The sequence below is a fragment of the Aotus nancymaae genome, unplaced genomic scaffold, assembly GCF_030222135.1.
Source record: "Aotus nancymaae isolate 86718 unplaced genomic scaffold, 86718_ANA_hifiasm-v0.15.2.pri h1tg000008l, whole genome shotgun sequence".
In the NCBI taxonomy this organism is placed as follows: Eukaryota; Metazoa; Chordata; class Mammalia; order Primates; family Aotidae; genus Aotus; species Aotus nancymaae.
Window position 1 is genome coordinate 50,658,439 of NW_026988419.1, and position 22,297 is coordinate 50,680,735.

The window sequence follows — 22,297 nt, forward strand, 5'->3', positions numbered from 1 at the left end:
CTAAGTCCTAATGCTCTGATTCTAGCACCATACAAAGTTCATTTCAAAGTCAGTGAGAGTTGCAGCAACATAAATAGACCTCAGGGTATAAACACTATGTAATCCAAATGGAAAATAAAGATGACAGACTACATGTTTTAAAATAAACTCACTGTGGTTTTTAATTCTCATTTCCAACCTTGAATTTTATGAGTATCGATTTCCTAAGAAAGTCTACAACTGCTACCTTCCTTAAGTACCTTTCTATTCATTTTAAATAAGGCCATTAAAAATTTTCAGGCCTAGTATATATAACTTCCAGTTTAAATTTTCTCTTACCCTCATTTAAAGGGTCCTTTTTATGTAACTAAAATGAAAGGTTTAATCTTGGACACACACAAAATTAAGCTAGACATCTACTGAGCATTTATAAGACTACATTGCTTTGCCTTAAAGAAAAAAAAGAAAACTTCCCTGTGATGTACTTCAGTGATATAACATGTCATTGACAACACAATGGGATGGGCAAACTGAGGGACAGAGACATGGCATTTGTAATTTGCTTAAGGTCATACGGTTATTTTGTATATCTGTATCATATTCATCTTATTTTATTTATCTCCCATTGTGGTACTATGGGGTAATTTTCCTACTCTACAGACAAGGAAATTGGGTTTCAGAAGTAGTAGGTTCTTAAAATAATAATGGATTTGAAACTAGGTCCACCTCTCTGAAAACTTCTTGCAGTTTTCCCCATACCAAGTGAGATTCTAGCACATAATCTCTACTTTCCAAATTATATGAAAAGGATATCTTCATTTTTTCTCAAAGAATAAGAAAGAGGCAGTTGCAGAAGAGGGAGTAAGGTAACAAGTAATGTTACAGAATTACCATTCTATTGCCCCACAATGTTTCCAGACTTATATTTCCCTAACCCTTTCTAGAGCTTATATGTATCCAAATTAAACTACCGCGATTTGTAGACCACACCCCAACCAGCCTCAGTTTCTTAGTTTAGTCACTTCTGTCCTAGAATTCTTTTCCTCTTATTTCTGTTTGCTAAAAACCTATTCATCCCGGAAAGTCTCCTTCATGAACCATTCCCCTTGCATGGATACTCCTTATTTCCCCAAATTGGGTAAAACATTGCACACTTCAGATTCTCTAGTTCTTTGCTGGTCCTTGACCAACAAAGGTTCCATGCAGCACGTAGGAACATTGTGCTGAAACATGCATGCTTCATAGCCTTGTTCTTCTGACTGTCGGTTGTGGGACCTTAGAAAACTTACTCAAACTCTGTGAGCCTCAGTTTCCTTAATTACAGAGGGAAGAATATAATTCCTACTGAGATAACATCTACCCTGCAGAGATGTTAATATGATTATCATACCTCCATCAGTGATAATATGTGAAAAGAAAATGAATGTGTTATTTCTCACTGTTAAAGATAAAACTATAGATAACGTCCATAGTTGGCGTATTCATTCTTAGGTAATGTTTTGGCATTAAACATACCAGCTAGTCCAATAATGCCCAAGCTCGAGTTCAGTAAAGAAATAGAATATCTAAATTCTTATTCAGTGTCAAGCTTTCCCCATTCCCAGAATGGAGGCCCAAGGTGGAGTGGAGATGTGCCTGGTTTCTTAAGAATTTTGTAACTCTGCCTCCTCCCACACTATAGCAGCCACAGCTCTGGCTTCTCCAAAGTCAGACTAAGGAAAGAGGGACCAGAGTAAGGAGCTGGGTTATGCAAAGAAGCTGATAAAATGTGGCTTTGGTGCTCTCTGGACCGCAGACCATTGCTGACTCTTTCTTGGTTGGACACTTTTGTTGCTTCTTCAGAGCTTCTCGCTAAAGATCTGCAATGCAGTTTCCTTGACCTTGGCAATGCCTTCTGGGCACCCGGTAACACACTATTTTTTCCTGTATACAACCCACTGAGGTAGTTGTTTAAGAGTTTCTGTTTTCAGATAACCCCAAGTCAACTCACTTTTGCAGGGTTAGGGGAGGAGAGGGTCTCTTTTTATTTTTAATTTTTTTTCTGGGAGCCAATTTGAGTGAAAGTGCAGCCTACTCCCAGTGCCCCAGTGGATTCCTTTTATATCTCTTGGCTTTAGACTTTTCAGACTTAAGTAAACACTACTGTCCATTTCTATTAATTTCCAGGATACAGATATCAAAATCTCCTCAGAGTCCTCATGAAGCCCCACTCATTGGCTTGAAGAATCCTGCTAATTCCATGAGGAGGGACAGAGAAGACCATTTAAACTTCACACAAAAACCTTTGTTCTCCAAGTTTCCCTTCTTACACTAGCTGGAGTACGTGACCATGCTGACAGAACCATCTTGTTATCCCTTAGCAAATTATGCACAGGCAGTCTAGCACCCCACTTCAGCATATGAGGCATTGGGTAGGAGGAGAGAATTATTCCTTGGAATCTGTTATATTGTTCTTTATCTTTGTGCCTCATTTGAAAAACCTGCTGCACAGATAATGGGCCTAAGGTGCAGCTGAACCATGAATGTGAATGTCGTCAGGAACCAAGGATGCTTTTCTTTGTCTTTATCTCTTTGGGGCCAAATAGTACCTTAACTCTGCTCACAATCCATTCTGTTTCTCTGTGCACATATAAAAAATGGCCACCCCAAGTTTCTAGTGTTATATTTTGGAATATATCTGGTCTGCTCCCACAAATCAGCAGAAACTGACTAGCTTGAATCCTGATTCAAAATTTCTAAAGATGGTATTGTTTAAATGCAGTGAAAAAAAATCATAGGTATGAAACGAATCCTGAAAGTGAGCAGAGCAGGTGAGTCATGGTGAGTTAACAGAGAGGCCCCTGCCTGCTTCCAACCCAGGTGGGGAGAAGGGTGGGTTGGACAGTAAGCTGCGTGATAAAAATGCCCAAATACCTGTCATGTATGGGGAGAAACAACTTTTCATCACTCTGGGCCTGGAATTCTAATTGGAGGCAGCCTCAAAGAGTATTCCATACCCGACTAGGGTGGCACCATATAGTGGAGATGCATAGGGTTTATTTAAACACAGAAGACCTATCACAGTGCTTGTGTTCCAGTAACCCTTATTTTACTTAATAATGGCTCCAAAGTGCAAGAGTAGTGATGCTGGCTATTTGGATATGCCAAAGAGGAGCCATAAAGTGCATCCTTTAAGTGAAAAGGTAGAAGTTCTCGACTTAAAAAAATAAAGGCAAAAATTATATGCTAAAGTTGCTAAGATCTACGTTAAAAATGAATCTTCCATCCATGAAAGTGGGAAGGAAAAAGAAATTTGTGCTCATTTTACTGTCTCACTTCAAATTGTGAAAGTTATTAAAGTTATTACCGCATTGTGTGATAAGTGCGTAGTTAAGTTGGAAAAGACATTAAATTTGTGTGCAGAAGACATGAACAGAAATGTGTTCTGATTGACAGCCATCAGGCTCTTTTCTATTCACAATTTTAGGCATCTACTAGGAGTCTTGGAATACATCCCCTAAGGACAAGGGGGAACTACTATATTGGAAGAAAACCTTTAAAGTAGCCAGAGTTGAAGGGTAGGGAGTGGAATTCATATCATTTACATCTTATATCATTACATCTTGAGAAATTCCTAGAGAGTAGTTATACCACTTCAAAACCTTACATGAAACAATGGTGCCCTCATTTAGAAAGCATCTCTTTTACACCTCCACAATACTCAAAGTGGAGTTAGAGGTCACACTATTCTAACTAATCTAAAGTCAAAAAGTCTTTTTCAGCATCTGGAACAATTTACACAAAAGTAACCTGTCACTAAACCATATCAGTATTCACAGATTTTTTTTTTAATTTAAAATTGAATAATGTTATTTCTTACGATTAATTAAACTTTTAGCACTTTTAGAGTATTTGATTTAATACTTTGTTTTTCTAAAGGTTTTATTGGTTTATAATTGAATGATAGTGTTTGGCATTTATATTTTTATAAATTATGATTTAAATTATATTATGTAATATAGTCATACCTTTTGTATTTAAAATTCATTAAGCAGTTAGTTTCATTAACCATTTTATTTTAAGACTTCTGAATGCACTTTAAAATTTTTTTTAATCAATACTGGTTCACAATTTTGTATGAAATAATTGCCAAAATAATTGATATTGTAATTGTACTGCCTTATTGGAATTATAATTCAGAAGAAATTACCCTGTGCTGCTCAGTTTGAGAGAAAATATAATTAATTACATTAGCACATTAAAAGGGAAAATCCCAAAGTTGAAAACAGACAAAAAGTTGATTCTCTAAGGGTATATAGCTTTGTTTCAACTTACTATTTTCTATTAATTAAAGTATATTATAATTCTGAAAAAGAAATGTTAATTTGTAGAAAGCTGACAGAAATTCAAATAATTTTTGTTCAATAACATTTCAAATTAATTTTACACTATAGAGATATAAATAGTTTTTTTTCTGATAGAAAAGAGTAAAACCTAAGATTTTAAATTTTAATGTAATGAACTTATTCCAGTATTTTTGCCAGTTACTATAATATTTCTGCTTGTCCTGTGCATTTAGCAATTAGCTTTACTATCCCTCTAGTTTCTTCAGTTATTAATTCAGTCTTTGGCATTTGTTGATTTTATATTTGGGTCATGCTTTTAATTTTTTGAAATTTATGCCTTGATAAGCACCAAATACAAATGGACATGATGAGCAAGTTGAGTTTTAGAGAAATAAAAAAATTTCATTTCTGCACATTCACTTCACAATGAATGAATTAAATACCCATCTCATTTGTGTTGTAGGATCAGTCAAACGGCATGGAATCAACAGATTTTCATCTTTTCGTACTATTCCTTGGGCTTCTGCCCCAACAGTGTCTAAACACTGGACACAGTCTCACTACCTGATCCCTGAGAAAAGTACTGTAGCCCATCCCTGACACCTCATCCATGGTTTTGCTTTTTGCAATTTCAGGTACCTGTGGTAAATGGCGATTCAAAACTATTAAATGGAAAGCTCCAGAAATAATTAACAAGTTTTAAATTGTGTGCCATTCTGAGGAGCATGAGAAAATCTCAAGATGTCTCCCTCTGTCCTGCCCACCATGTGAACCTTTCCTTCGTACAGAGTATCCACGCTGTACATGCTGCCTGCCCGTTAGTCACTGATGTTGTCTGCTCCAGACATCCAACCATCAACATTGTCATGGCTCCATGATGCAAGATCACCCAAAAACAGATGATCCAATTGTGGCCTAACTCTACGTCAAAGTGCCTACATCATTTATCTCATTTCATCTCATCACGTAGGCATTTATCATCTCACATCATCACGAGAAAGGTGAGTACAGTAAGATATTTGTGAGAGAGATCCCATTCACATAAATTTTATTGCAGTATATTGACACAATTGTTCTATTTTATTATTAGTTATCGTTGTTAACCTCTTACTTGCCTAATTTGTAAACTAAACTTTAACATAGATGTCTAAGTACAGGAAAAAGCATAGTATCTATGCAGTCAGTACTATCTGGGATTTCAGGCATCCTCAAGACCTCTTGTATTATATCCCACATGAATAAGGGAGACAATGCTGTGTACAGATCTTTTTCAATGTATGCTGATCACTGATGATCATTTTAGGAAAGCAGATGGACATTTAAAAAAAAATGGCACAACTACAAATGTAAGAAAGCCCCCAAAATTCTTTTGTCCCTTGTCTTTTGTCTAGAGTCCCTAGTTTTTTTCTAATCCAGTGAAAGGACGTTCTGTTAGATTGTTTACTTTTAAATGAACCTTGAAGTTCACAAAAGATTGTCGCTTCATCTCCCTGAGAACTATCTTATACATAGGATGTGTGGTCTTTTCTCTACAGGAAGTTCTTTTTCTGTAAGAGTAATCTCAGTTGAACAGAGAGTGTCTCATCTGAGAATACCCAGCCTATACAATACCTGATTCTCCAGGGACCCTGCATATAAAGGTTGTTGCTGCTGTCTGGTGGTGGTGGTGGTTTTTCTCAAATAATAGTCAAAAGATGAAGGTCAGAGTGGAATGCTGTGGAGTGCCTAGTTTAGGACAGCAGCCTGTTTTTCTTTGGTGTTGGAAAATCAGTTCTGCATCACATCCCTGAGGCAAGCAATTTTAAGGCTTGGTCTTTGTCTTCTAAGTGGACTGAGAAAAGTACTAGGAAAACAAACGTAAACTAATATGAAAAAAGTTATCCTGCCATAGTCAATCAGAAATAAAGACCTGACATTCACTCTGTCATTCAGTACAAAAGTAGACTAATTAAATGACAAGGAGCTAAAAACTGAGATTCCACCATCAGTCAACATTAGGTCTTTAGTTAATAAATGGAGCAAATTGGGTTTGTTTCTTTGTAAGTAAATAGCTTTGAATCCAGCAAAAGTGATTGGTTGTTCAAACAGTCGAAAGCCACTTATATAGAACATGCATAGAATTGTTAACTCACAGTGACAAATTCCATGTATGTCCCTATGAAGCTTGGGAAACACAAACAAGGAAAGCTCATTCACATTTTTAGGTTTTCATAAACAACGTTGACAAAGAAAAAGATGGGCTGCTGATGTTTTTCCATTTCATCTTATGAACATTTCACTCTGGAAATTATCACCAGAGCTAAGGTGTTTGGGTTTGCCATAATAAGACTGTTTCATGAAGAATGTGGCTCGACTGGTACTTAGTTACTCTTGACACTGCAAATGCATGCTGAACAGGGGAGACATACTCCACACAGGGTCTGAGACAATTCCAAATATGTACCTGCTGCAACACCACCTTCCAGTCCGCAAATGCCAAATACAAAAGAAAATGTCCCAGATGTATTTAGGCTCCAATTCACCTCCTCAAACTCAACATCACTGAAGTGAATAATAGAAAACACAGAATAATCCTTCATCATTGTTCAAACAGGATTCTGTCAATATTTAATGTTTCTACCGACCACATTTGGTAAGATATGTGCTTCCTACTTTATTTCCCATGATCCTTGAACTGTTCCTAATCTAAGCAGTTAAAACGGTAACCTCTTTGATCTGAGATTTATGGTCAAAGATACTTATGTAATCTTTCAACTATACCATATTTAGTAAAACAATATAATCTCCATGATCATGGGAAAGAGTACTACTGTGGTAAACAGAAGTGTAATGTTGTTATCTGACAAAAGCAGCGTACATCTGTTCTGAAGCATTAGGTATAGTTCTGGGTGATGCATTTTAAGAAATACAAAATAAAGCCAGAAAATATATACAAAGGAATCATAAACTGTAAAGGGGGTGTTGATAATAGGTAGTGGTTTGGAAGAAACTACATTCTGAAAGAAAAAAAAGTCTAGTGTTTTTCAATCTCAATCAGAGTGACAGTTTATTTGAAGACCTTAAAACCTGCTAAAGTAATGGATTGCAAACAACACCTTGTTCCTCAAATCCCAGTCATATTAGAAATAAGAAATGCCCTTTGAAGACAGAAACATAAAGATTTAAGACACATAAAGGAGAATGTTTTACCCAAGCAAGATAACTCATAATCTGATGCTACACAACAGTAGCGTGAGTTGGCCTGCTTCCAAACTCTAAACATTTGAAAATCCAAAGCCTTCTTTGTTTTATATTGTTTCCTCTACCTTCAGTTCAAGTTAATAAATTCTTTAAAAGTCCTTGTAGATTTCATACATATCAATTGATAATCAACTCCATTAGACAAAAACCAAATTTGCAAAGTTCTTCAAGTTAAGCCCTTATCTATTTGGGATCTTCTTGAGACTGCTATGGGAATATAACTTTAGGAGTCTTGGGCACTTGGACACTCAATTATCTAACAGAGGAGAGGTGGAGAGGCGGCCTTAAGATCCTTAAAAATATCTTTTTCTGTTTGAAATGTTTTGTGAGACACCCTTTCAAATCTTTTTTAAGTATTAACAAAAATCTTATAGATCTACCCTCGAGTTTATCTTTTCCAGAGTCCTTTTTATTTTAGTAATTTTTTTGAAAGGATCTGAGTATAAGACACAATTGTATTTCAAACCTGGCACGTTCTGACTCTTTTATATTTAAAGGTTATTTTTAGCTCATCTCTCTTGTCTCACATTTTATCATAAGTGATGAAAAAATCAGGTGGCATTTTGAATATTCTGCCTGGAAATCTTAACTAGATCTTTGAGTTTAGCAGTTATAGTTCCACTTTGCCACATTATCACAAATGATTATGTTAGCAAATTCTGTGCCATCATCCAACAAGGATTCCCTTTTTCTTTAGCTTCCAATACCATTGTCCTCACTTTCCTTTAAACCTTCACTGAGAGCCTCCTCAAGGCCTTTCAGGTTGCCACTAACCCTCTACTTAAGAGTCTTTGGCTTTCACTAGGCATCTCTTCAAAGCCATTCTGGCTTCTTCCCACAGTCCAGACCCAAAGCCAATGCCAAATATAGGGTTTTGTTATGGCAGCATCCTACTTCTAGATACCAAGATTTGTAAAAGGTGTCTATGGGCAGATAAAGTATCCTGAAAGCTTAGTGTCTTGAAGCAACAGCAATCATTCATTTTGTTCACAGATCCACAATTCAGGCAGTGCTTAACAGGGACAACTTGTTTCAACTCAACATGATAGCACCTGGGGTGGCTTGACTAGCAGTGGAAAATCTACATTCATAATAACTTTCTCATGTGATTGGCAATTTGGTGCTGTCTGTTGGCTGGGAGATTCCCCAGGGCCAAAGGCCAGAAGCTTCTGTCTTCCCAGACATTTTCCCAATATTTTCCATCTAGTTCAACTTCATTTAACAAATATTTATAGAACACTTACTACATGCCAAACACTGTGCTAGGTATATGATAGTATGTAAGGCATGTTTCTGTCTTATTATAATTGGGAAGACTAAATGGTTAATTGAAATATAGTGTAAGAATGAAAAAAATTAAAAGATAAGTACTACACACACATGAAAATACATAGAATTGAACCACTGACACCATGTACAAAAATTAACTCAAAATGAATAAAAGACATACATTTAAGAGCTAAAATTACAAAATTCTTAGACAATAAAGTAAGCATAAATCTTAATGACCTGGGCCAAGCAATGGTTTCTTAGCTATGACACCAACACCAGGCCTCTTCCCAGGCTTCTTAGTCTTCCTGACAGCATGGTGGCTGGGTTCCAAGACCAAGAATTCAGAGAATCAGATAAAAGTGCATGCCATTTTTTATGTTCTAACCTTGAAAGTCACAGGTCATTACCTTCACCACACTGTATGTTCAAAGCAGTCACAGAAAGCAACTGGTTGCAAGAGGAGAAAGATATAGACTGCAGTTCTCAAATGAGGAAATTGCAAAGTTTTAGAAGAGTATTTGGGATAGAAGATATTTTTGGACCCATCTTTAAAAAATATAATCTGCCACATTAAGTAAACAAAGACTTGCATATAGACAATAATTTATAGGATGTATTTTTTATCACTGATGTCAAAATTATGGAAAAGAATTAAACACTTCATAATATAGCTATTTTTCCTCTCCGACAGTAAACAAAATATATCTAGATAGATTATAGAACTGCCTGAGTTTGGAAATCCTCATGTTTGTAAAGTGGACATACTCTTATAAAACATTATCACACTAAAATTTAAATGATTACATATCTCAATCAAAATAACCTGTTGTTTTTAATAATGGGGGAAAAGTCAATATTTTCCATCTGGTTCAACTCCATTTAACAAATATTTATACAACACTCACTACATGCCAAACACTATGCTACGAAAATGATAGTATATAAGGCATGTTTCTGTCTTATTATAATTGGGAAGACTAAATGGTTAATTTCAATATAGTATAAGAATAAAAAAATTAAAATATATGTATTACACACACATGAAAATAAATAGAATTAAACCACTAGCTGACACCATGTACAAAAATTAACTCAAAATCATAAAATTACAAAATTCTTAGGCAATAGAATAAGAGTAAATCTTTATGACCTGGGCTAAGCAATGGTTTCTTAGATATAACACCAAAATGCAGAAGCAACAAAAGACAAAAATAGATCAATTAAACTTCATCCAAACTAAAAGCTTTCATGCTTCAAAGCACACCATCAAGAAGGTGAAAAGACAACCCATGAAATAGGAGAAAAATGTTTCAAATCCTGTATCTAAGGAACTTGCACCTAGAAAATTTAAAGACTTCACATAACTCAATAATAGGAAGACAAATAACTCACTTTAAAAACAATGGTTAAAGGATCTAAATTTCTCTGAAGAAGATATATAAATGGCCAATAAGTGCACAAAAAGATGCTCACCATCATCCAGAGAAATGCACGTGAAAACCACAATGAGCTACCACCTCACACCTACTAGGATGGTTAGATTTAAAAAATGACTATTATAAGTTTAGCAAGGATGTAGAAATACCTAACCCCTATATGCTACTGGTGGAGATGTAAAGCTGTTCAGTCACTTTAGAAGACAACCCTCAAAATGTTAAACATAGAGTTACCATATGACCCAGCAAATCCACTCCTAGCTGTCTACACAAAAGGAATGAAAACACGTTTTTAGAAAAATTGCACATAAATGTTCATAGCAGCATTATTTATAATAGACAAAAAATGAAAAGGTCCCAAATGTCTATCAGCTGATACATAGATAAACAAAATGAGGGCATATCCATATAATGTGAGCATATCAATATAAGGAAATATTATTTGGCAATAAAAAGAACAAAGTACTGAGGCATGCTACAACATGATAAACTGTGCAAATATTATGCTAAGTGAAGAAGCCAGTCACAAAAGTCACACGTGGTATGATTCCATTTATGTGAAATGTCCAGAATAGACAAGTCGATAGAGACAGAAAGCAGATTAGTAGCTAACTAGGGCTATGGTGGGTGTGGGTTGAGGAGAAATAAGGAGTGACTTGTAGTGGGTACTGGGAATTTAGAAGGTAATAAAATGGTTTAAAATTAATCGTGATGATGGTTGCAGAACTCTGTAAACATATTAAAGACCATTGATTTGTATGTATTATTAAATGGGTGAATTTTATGATACGTGGATTGTATTTCAGTAAAGCTAATATGTGTCTAAACACACATATGTACACTTTATGCACATACACACATTTAAGTGTATGTACTAGGTACATTGGAAGCACAAAGTGGTGATTTCTGCTTGGTGGGTCACAAAGGGCTTCATGGAAAAATTGATGTTTGAAGTATGGGTGGCATTGGAGGAAAAGGAAAGGACTTTCAAGCTGAGAGGGCAAAACTAGCAAATACAGGGAAGCATAGAGCATCATGGTTGAGCATGGCTGAAGCACAGCTGCATATCGAGGGCTTCAAGAAATGAGGCTTGGAGAAAGGAAAGGGATGCATTTGGCTGGACGCAGTGGCTCACACCTGTAATCCCAGTACTTTGGGAGGCTGAGGAGGGCAGATTGCTTAAGCCCAAAAGTTTGAGGCCAGCCTGGGAAACATAATGAGACCCTGTCTCAATAAAAAAAATTAGCTGTGTGTGTTGACACGGCTGTAGTGCCAGCTACCTGGGAGTCTGAGGTGGATGGATTACCTGAGTCTGGGAGGCTGAGGTTTCAGTGAGCTGTGATTGCACCCCTGCACTCCAGCCTGGAAACAGAGTGAGACCCTGTCTCAATAAAAAGAAAAAAAAGAAAGGGATGCATTTGGACTTTAACTTGAAAATAATGAGACATCCGACTCTGAGCAATAGGAGTGAGGAGGTGACAGGATCATATTTGCATTTAGAACAATCACTCTAACAAAATGGAAAAATATGGACTACAGGCAAATTCTGGTGGGCAGAAAGGCCCAGGTGGGAAATAATGCTGTAATTCAGGGAAGAAGTAAGAGGGTAGAAACTAAGACATTAATAGTAGGGACAATTGGATATGAAAGAATTATTATACAATCTCAGGACTTGGTGAAAAGAAGCCAAGTACCTGGCATATAATAGACAATAAATATTTGCTTAGTGGAATTGGACCTTAGTGTAACTTTTACTTAGCTATTTCAACAAGGGGAAAATGTAAAAAGTAACCTAAAATGGCTAATGCTTCAGATGGCATGATCTTTGTATAGAATATCTTTTTGAAGGGAAAGAAATGATGTACAGTATAATCTATAAATGTACTTTCATGTACTTAGAATCTGTAGAGAGGGGCTCAAGTATATAGAACCACTCACACATTTCTTCTCGAGGAGAAGCCAAATATATATTTTAGTAACAAAATAACCACCAAACCAGGGGGTTTTTATGGATGTTGCGAAGCTTTCTTTATAGTTGTGTTTATAGATCAGCACTGTTAATTAAAAGCCTCTTAATTTTTAAGGAGATAGCTATGAAGTTTCTCACTAGCAACCATAAAAATAGATGGACCAAGAAGAAGCACTTGCTGCATACGGAACGTTTTTCTAGCTTTGTACCAGAATATTTTGGAGATGCCTAAATGTTCCTTGTTTGAATAAGAAACAAAAAGTTGGCAGTGGCTGTCACTCCTCCTCTTCTTTTTCTTGCTTGTAATGACATGCCAACTTCACGAAATACTGATGTCCACACTTCCTGGTTCTCTGTCTCTTAAGATACACAAGTCATAGTTAAGTAAATATTCCTCCCTCAGCAATCACCTGACCCAGAGCTGTACATTCTTCCCTCTAGCAGGAAGATGCTGCCTGTTCCATGGTAGTGTCTTAAAAATTGTTGTCCAAATTTTCTGCACTATCTAGCCATTGAATATTTATTCAACTTTAGATTGTATGTCTTTCAGAGCTAAATCAAGTTGAAAATCACTTGGCTATCAAACATTCATTAGAATTCTAATATTCTGAAGAGCAGAACCTTTCAAAATTAAATATTACAATGACCTCTGGATAGAGTATATTTTATTTGTAATGTTTCTATGTTGATAAATGAAACCATTTAATTCTGAGTGCTAGCAAGTATAAATGGCTTAATTTGTCTGAAAGTTTGTTCTCAACTTTTAAAAAACTCATCTTCACCAGCTTAGAAAATTTTAAAAGGCTCTTCTCTATAGTTTGCATTTCAAAAGAATATTTCCCAAATAAAAAAATCACAAAACTGAATAAAAACAAAATGCCCATACATATATGTATACATTCACACATGCAAATATACACACACAACACATACTCTGATAACTGTCCATTCCTCGCTGAGAATCACTATGCTAGAAGGTTTTTAAAAGCTCAGTTCAGTTGTTTGTTAATTAATTTTAAAAATAAGAAACAGAGAAGAGAAACAAGATAATCCTAAGAGGTATTAGTATAAAGACATTCTTATTAAAACAAAATACTAAAGGGCTACAAATAACCAAACTAAAAATGCCAGTTTTCTGAAGCCCCGAATCCTTTAAGTAAATAATACAAGATGATGTATTGCATCACTGGCAACTACCATAATCAATGATGCCAATTAATGGTGCCAACTAAGTGTATTCTTCAAAATAGTTGGAGAGACTTCTGAAAAATATATCTCATGTTGAACTTTTCCTAAATTAAATAAAGATTAGGCAGGACTAATTATACGATTTTTACATTTAATGGTTTAACATAAAGTTGGAATAAAATCAACTGTATTTTCACCCATGTTTGACTCAGATAACCAATACAGTGTATTATCTTGATATTTTAATATACTGCTAGATATTTTATATTTTTCTTCTATTATCTCTTGCTAATAACTAATATTTATGGAACTCTTACCATATACTAGGCAGCTAACTAAATATTCTTGTGCTGTTACACCTTGTTAATCTCCCCCAATAAACCAAAGAGGTAGCTACAATTGTTACTTCTCATTTTACAGGAAGGTGAGACTTAGGTATGAAAGTGGCAGTGCTAGGTCTGGAATTGAGGCCTATCTGCCTCTAATTGAATCCCTCAATGTTTATATTTTTCTACTCCCTTCAGTTATGTATATTTTCAGCAATATTTTCTTAAAAACAAAGTAAACACAGATGTCTTTAGTGTTTAGCAAGCTCAGTACACAGACTCAAACACAACCTAAAATCTCAAGGGAATTTCTTGAAGGAAAAGAAGAAAAGAGCAGAAAGGTAATGCTGAAATTGAGAACATGCTATTAAAAAAGTACATATTTCCTGAGAGTGCCAGTGGTTAGAATTTTTTTATCATAGACAAATTTTTCTCATGAAAAGATCTAAATTTAGGCTAATACTAATTCTCCCAACTGCCTGTTCCTCTTTTCCCTTTGCTTTTGGTATTAACTGGAAAATATAAGTATTTTAGAGAAATTTGTTTTGCAGCCAGCTTTGCCATAATGCAGCTAATCCATTAAGCAAGAAATATATAAATGGACTGTTAGACACAAATTCAAAACCTTTGGGAGGTTTACCCTGTTTAGGAAAAATAGCCCTAAAATCCTGAGTAATGATCACAACTGTATACTATAATCCATGTACACTTTCTGATGATGAATTAAGTTTCCTTCAATGCTTCTATACCCCTCTAAAAATAATTTCTGCCATAACATTCCCCATGTATCCAGGGGAATTACAGGCTGTTTCATTCATTTCTCTTTCCTATTTCTCTTTCCCATAGAGCAGAATGGACCAACCAAAGACATCTAGAGAATTAATACCTACTCTAAAAAATAGTTTAGGAATATACCTAATGAAATCATAATGTTATTTGTGTTCTGCTTTCAGCTTTTTATGCAGTTGAAAAACAATGATAACAATAAGTTATATCAAAATAAAAATTCACTTTTGTGAATTTTGAAAGACGACTCATGCTAGTAAAATTAGGAAATTAGTAAATGGTATAATCAGGTCATTCAAAAATTTACTTTGTCATTAGTTCCTTATACTCAATAGTTGTTTATTAAATGTTGGTCAAATGAAAGTAATTGTAGCAAGATTTCAAAATAGAAAAATAAAAATATGAATGCTCAATATTTGTCATTAAAATGCATGTCTGTTTCTAAAAGGCGGTAGTGGGGACAGTTTGGGTCCACACTCTGTTCCTACTATGATTCAGCTAGGGTAGATCTAGATGAGTTTATTTAAGTGGGGGCATTTTAGCAGACAGCAAGAGAGCTTTCCAGTGTTAGAGAAAAAAAGAAGATAGGAAGGACAGCAAAATGTCTGTCTCAAGCACTTCCACCCACAAGTTCCACAGGGGTGTGCCTGAAAGCAGAAACGACCAAAGATTGTTTCACAAGGGATTCATGTGAGAAAGCTGGGTTATAAGCAGTGCTGCTACGCTACCAATGTAGTGAGGGGTGATTCAGCAAGAGAAGCACTCTCTTTACTTCCATACACATGCAGTGTGCAACCTAGGCCAATTGAGGACCCCAGTGCAAGGGCAGGGGAGCAGTGGAACCCTCAACAGAAAGAGCAAGAGAAGAGGAAAGCAGTTAGAATTGACCCATTAGGACTGTCGTGAAGATGTATGAATAACTCTCTGGGAGCCCCAATATTAATGGATGAGATTTAGGAGAGGAAACTATCTTTCAGCACATGATGGAAAAAAAGAAACATATATCAGTAGTCATTAATGCATTCCCATTTGTCATCACAGACTAAAGATGACTGGGTGAACACATCATTTTATTGTAATGTCTATATCTTACAGACATCAATAGGTTAATAACAACATAAGTCCTTTTTGACTAAACATAAATCAAGACATTCACAACTGAGATTCAACTGATGACCCTGGTGATTCTATCAAGAACAGTCTCTGCCCAGGGACAGAGTTCTAATAGGTATTTGTGAATCGACTCATCAGATATCTGCTTTATAATACTTCAGAGGCTTTTTTTTGTTGTTTTTTTCACCTTGGACTGCTGAAATTATTTGAGATGTACTGAAACAAAACCATGAATCATCAGTACACGGATTTACTAAACAATTAACTCAGGAACACGAATAACAAATTAGTGTGTTGTGCAGAGGTGAAATATGACTCTCCCTGAAAGGAATGATAAGCTCCTTCAAACTCCAATGGCTATAAATAAATTCCATATCGCAGACCCGATCTCTTTCTGCAGCATCTCTAGACTAATTCTTCATTGGGTCTCATTCTGGTTCTTGACTGGTTGACTCTAGAAGCATTCAGATGGTCTCTGCATTTTCTCAATATCCAGTCTACACAATATAAGGACTTACTACCCATTGCCATCAACAGCAATCAGCATTTTTGTTTTTTCTTTTACTGTGATCATTGTTGTCACACAGCCTTCCTTGGCCGTTGTATAATTCCACAATGCCATAGGTGGGCCCTCTTTTGGTCTCTTTTCTATGTGCTTTTGCTTACATTTGTTCTTCATTTTGAACTTTGGCTATAATGAAAAGTCTTTTGAAGAGGCCTCTAAGATGACATCCCCCTGGAGATTAAAATACTTTTCCTGCTTAACAAATTCCTTCCTGTGAAGCATCTAGCAGACAGGTAGTTAAGACCTACTATCCTAAGCCCTTGCTACTAAAGTGCAGTTCGTGGCAGCACCATCAACCTCACCTGGGAGCTTCTTGAAATGCAGAAATTCAATCTTTATTGTGCTTGAAAGAACACAATAAAGTTGAAAAGGTCAGTCCTGGATCTATAAGTTCATGTTCCATCTTTCCCATTTAATGCTTCAACTTGTCAAAACTCATCTACCTGTCACTTATCTTTACCCATCACCATCACCATAACAGCTAACACTTATTTGAACTGTGCCAAGTGCTGTGCTAAGTTCATTTACATTCTTCGCTAACAACTGAGAAATAGGCACAAATATCACCATTATGGAGTGAGCAAATAAGTTCGTTGTTCACAAAAATTTAGTCTTTCTCCTTTGGGTGTGCAAAAAAAAAAACCCTTGTGAGGAAAACAGACTCTTTGTCTGATATGCATTATCTTTTAATATATTTGTAACTCTGCTGAGCACTGACATTTTGTATGCAAGTCGTTACTTATGATTTATGACAGTATTACTTATTACACTGGCACTCTGTATGTAGACTGTTACTCAATATGAGTAATAGAACATCAATTGTGGAAATGAGAACAAAAGAGAAAAGGCCTCATTCAATAGCAATAAATAGAAAAAACTGTATAGGAATTATTAGATATGACATTTTAACATTTAGAATGCAATTAAAATAAATGTTAATTAAATGTTTTCATTATGAATAAGATGTTTCAATATGAATAAGATTCTAAGTCATGCTTCGAAATACAGACTCTCAGCTTCAATTAAAGGGTGATAGAATGCTTCCACTTCCCACTTCCTAGAAGTGCTGTAATTTTCTTCTTTCCAGGAGAGGAAAAATTCTAAGAGAACATACACTTCAGTTTTGCTTAATTCCTTCCTTAAGACCACAGTCCCATTTGTACAGGTGAAGAACATGGGCAATACAGCATTTCTCCAGAAACTGCCCAAACTTACTCTTTACATTCTTTTATATACACTTCACTGCATTCTCATTTTCCTCTGGAAAGGCTGAACATGGCCAGCTGAGCAAATATTCCTAACTGAGATAATGCACTCTTAAATGTACTGAAATTCAACTGAATATATTCAGAGGAAAATGTACTTCATATCTGAAATGTACTTCAAAATCTGCCTATTTTTCTCATGGTGTATCATTCACAGCAACTCCAAACATGAAAATCACCATTTCAAGATTCTTTCTCTTCTAGGCTTTGCGCAAGCTCTTAGCATAATATGCACAAACTATGAACTTGGCATTAAAAAAATTGCTTTCAATATGTACATGGTGATTCAAACTCAATCTATGTATTCTTGGTAATTCTTGCTAATGTTCTTGACTACTTGAACCCCAGCCTTTGCATTTCCCATTACTTAAAGAGACTTCACTCAGATCACATACTTGGTAGACTTCTCTGACCACCCAGACTATAGTCTCTCAAATTATTTTAGTTACTCTTTGATATTTCTAAACCTACCCATAAATTAAAACATGCCTTCACTTTCTTTTTTTTAAGACCCTTTCATTTTTCATTTCCACATAGCAGCCAGCACAGTGGCTTGAATATGATAGCTTTCAAATGTTAAGTCCACAATAAAATGGGGAGAAGGAACTACAACTCTGATAGTTGTTGAGATTCCTTTCATTCATATACTATGTAGGTAATTTGAGCACTGTCTCAGCCTATTATCACAACTGTTATATTTCTAATTTTGATTGTCAAAATCTGGATATCTTGTATTGTCAAAAATGAACTAAAAGTGACTTCAAAATTGAATAGTTAAAATAATTGATTACTAAATATTAATTTGGTTAGTAATAACAAATGTTATTACTGCTGTTATTGAACAGAGTTAAATAATATTTTAATATCTATTATTTGTATTTTAATAGAATATTTTTAAAGAGAAGTTTTATTTGTCCTCAGATGGTAATTATTATGACCACAGAACTAGATGAGCCAAAGAGGCCTCAATTGTTCCCTCTTTCCAGGGTGGTCTACTCCTAAACTTCATTTTTTTAAAACATCATAGACACTTCCCTAGGAAAAGAGAGTATCACCCTATTGGGTTATACGGTGCAATTCTTTTGGACTTCATTTATTACCTATCAAATCTAATTCAAAATTTTCATGTTGCAGTTTAAGAAACCACTAAAAACATTTTAGGCAAAATAAATACTTTATTGTTTTAATTTTTTTTTAAAGAAATCAGCCTTTGTGTGATATTTCAAACATTTATAAGCCTTTTAGATTCTTTCAAAGAACACTGTTAACAACTCAACCACTTTTGATTAAAATATCACACACAAAGAAACAAAATAGGAGTTGAAAAATTATAAATGCTAGATGAATAATTCTAATAACATTTGGTGGTTACTTTACACATTTATTTGACACATATAAAACCGAATAGGAAAACATTTTCCTTTTTTTTTTTTTTCATAAAAACAAATAGCTTTCACTGGTTAAAAGTGAACTAAAATCATTTTATGTATGGAAGAGAACAAATCTAAATTACTTCCATTTTAAAAAAACAAACACCAGCTTATTCATTTCTATTCATTCAAGTCATGGGCTCCATTATTTGGATGATACTCTACTGGGTCTAAAAGACAGAAGAAGAAACATCTCCATCTAATAAAGAAGTCTGGACAATGCAAAAACTGAAAGTACATAGTGTTTAACATAAGGCACATTTCGAAAAGAAAAATACTACATAAGAAATGATAAAATTACATTTGTCTTGAGTAAAGCAACAAGGCTTACAGTGTAAGAACATTAAGTAGTTGTAGGTAACCTCATATAATTCTATCCTACTGCTATTAGTAACCTCTTCAAGAATTAAGAGCAATATTTTTTTTAACAGAACAGTTTTTCTTCTTGGTAGTGACATTAAGTAACAGCAGTGGAGGGAAAAATTGGTTGCTTCAAGCTCTCAAAAAATGAATCAGTTATTGCACAGTAAATACCTCATAGAGGTCAGTGTTTTAAGAAGCTAGTATGAAGAAATATGTTATTTATAAGTTGGGTAAGTCTGGAAGTCTTCAAGTTTTATAATTAATTCTAATAGGGAATAAAATGAAAAATATTGACATACAAATAAATATTAGGCTTTTCAAACTGCTACAGTTTTTGATAGTTTAGAAAAGAAATAGCAAAGTGCCTAAGTTTCTATGTATGATTTTTTAAAAGATACACTTGAAGAAATACACATTGTACACTGTATACAGTAGCCCAGTTCAGCAGCAAGTATCTTCTAAAGCACAAGTAACACCTCCACCAGTGCCTATCATTGGTAACTGCAGTATTACACAGCTAAGAGGATCCATGCCAACCTTAAAAAAGAAAAGAGAAGTCAACTTTAAAGCTCTTTCAAATACTCTTATTAAAAGCTTCTTTAAAGGGGGATGAGAATTTTATGCAAATATATATGGATATAAACATGATTATTCTGTAACCTTGATGCATCTTCCTGAGAGTTAATTATTTTATCCTTGGCTTTAAAAAATTAATTCCTATTAATTGCTTTATGACATAATTTATTAAAATACTTTCCAATTTCCTATACCTAAAATTGTATATTATACCTTCCAAAGTACATTTGTTTCTCATGTTTTATTCAATGAGTATTTTAGTTCTATTAAAAGTATTATTCTGCTCAACTGCATTATTTCTTTTAGCATTCACCAAGAATTATTATTTATATATATTATATAAAATGAAATTGGAGCTAAAACAGGGGGATCACTTGAGGCTAGGAGTTCAAGACTAGCATGGGCAGCATACAAGACCCCATCTCTATAAAAAATTTTTTTAATGTAATTAGAGCTATGAGATAAAATGAAAGTAATTCATTTTACTACGTAAGAACCGTAAGACAGTTTTTTGAAATAAATTATTATTAGAAATGAATCTATGGGATATGTTTCTTTAAAAGATAAAAATAATTAGGAAAGATACTTAGAAGTTGTGACTAATTCACAAAATCTTGTTCTTTAAAACTGTACATTTGAAATACTATTAAAATCAAAATAAGATTCAGGTTTGAAGGTTCAATTCCAGGATTTGTTACTATAATGAAATTTTAGTAAAATGACCCAATATAGATAATTCTTGAAGATTTGTATTATGGGATTTGATTTATAGTTCAAATAGGCTTGGGTGAAGTTTTCACACTGTAAAATAACATACTACATACTTTCTAAAACTCAAAATTTAACTAGAGAGCCAGACCTGCATACTAACAAAACAAAGAATAAAATACAAATTACTAATTTACATTAGCTCAACGAAGAAATTCAGAAAACTTTACCTATAATTTCCGTTTAATGATAATCTTGCTTAGAATTAGATGCTTTACTTGAAGATACTGCTGCCAAAAGTCCACTTACGATTTCCCGTCTGATTTCCCCAACGATAGACTCTTTAATCTAGATTGGAAAAACAATAAAATAAAAATTTACCAACATGAATATAATCCATTTTTTCCTGTTTTTTTAAAAAAACAAATAGCATTCAATTTCTTAATTTCACCTTCATGTGAATCTCCCTGTAATACAGAGAGAAAGTGGGGAATCGAGTCCATCTATCCTCCAACCTAGATCAGACTCTGAGGGCTGGTCTAGAATTATTCAGCTAACTAGATGACCAATATCACAATTCATAAGGTGAGGACATTAGAAAATGTTATTTCATAAATTAAAAAACTTGTAGTAAATACTTTATTTCACGTCAAAAAAATAATCTGGAAGGACTTCTTAAATGTTTTTAGTATTGTCTACCTTTGTAAGGTAATCAGCAGATACACAAGTCTTCTCATTGCTGAGAAAATCCTTTAGAGGAAAAATAATATACAGGTATACTGCCTGTTTATACCAACTGACAGCAAAGTATCTAAAGACAGTATATATTGTTCTAACCTAATACACACATTTTAAATGGGAAAAAGAAATTATCATTTAGTACAATTTATTTTAAAACATGAAAAACATCCTCAAAACAACCATACTCTAAAAAGTAACTTTTTCTTTAGTTGCATGGTACGATTGCCACCTGTCTACAGCTTTTGTTTACCATATACATATAGGTTATGAGGCTATACATCTCATTTTATTGTTGGAAAAGGCAAATAGACCTGAGGCAATTACAATTCCATCAGGATTTTCTTCTCCAGATGATGTCTAAACACTTACATATGCCTATCTCCACCTTTTCTCTCTAATGACACAGCAACACTTTTAAATAGCCCTTTGTGGAAGCTATAAATGTGTATTTCCTGAAATAAAATGATAATGTGTTTCCAAATAAGCATTCGAGATACTCTCAACAAGCTTTTAAAAATTTTACATTTCCAGTTTCCTGTCAGCCAAATTATTTCCTAAAATGTTCCTAAGTACATCTCAAACACATCTTAACTGAAATCTTTCCAAAAATGGCACTATATTTGTCCATCATGCAAAATTGGTACACAATACATAGTTATACATAGTTATTCAAAGAAACAAAACACACATTAGCTACCAACTATCTGTACTAGAATATATTTAAATAATATAAGCTTTTCACTTTACCTTTTATCAATATTTCTAAACTTCAAACATCAAAAGATTTTTGAAGCACATAGCACTTCAGATTTACTTTTCAAACAAGTATGGGTTAGATACAAGTATTATAAAAACCAGAATCTTAGTCACAATATATAAAAACAAATACAATATACTGAATTAGAACCACTGCAAATCTATATGCACAAAACAATGAGTATAGTCTTTCCAGTCCTGCTACCAATGCGATATGGCCATTTTATTATATCTCATTATCCTTCATCATTCAAAAAAT

General features: G+C 34.4%; 1 protein-coding gene across 3 annotated transcripts in view; it reads right to left on the reverse strand.

The window, feature by feature from the left end:
• Positions 1-15,570: 15,570 nt before the first annotated feature.
• The window catches only part of ITPRID2 (ITPR interacting domain containing 2), a 75,016-nt gene continuing 68,289 nt past the window's right edge, over positions 15,571-22,297 (reverse strand). The window contains exons 17-18 of one of the 3 annotated variants that reach the window (XM_012468598.2): positions 20,772-20,889; positions 15,571-19,794 (exon numbers count right to left, since the gene is read on the reverse strand). In XM_012468598.2, coding sequence (XP_012324021.2) covers positions 20,785-20,889 — 105 coding nt within the window. In that variant the 3' untranslated portion in view covers positions 15,571-19,794; positions 20,772-20,784. The remainder of the gene's footprint in view (positions 19,795-20,771; positions 20,890-22,297) is intronic. The other 2 variants (XM_012468599.3, XM_012468602.3) reach the window with 2 other exon arrangements.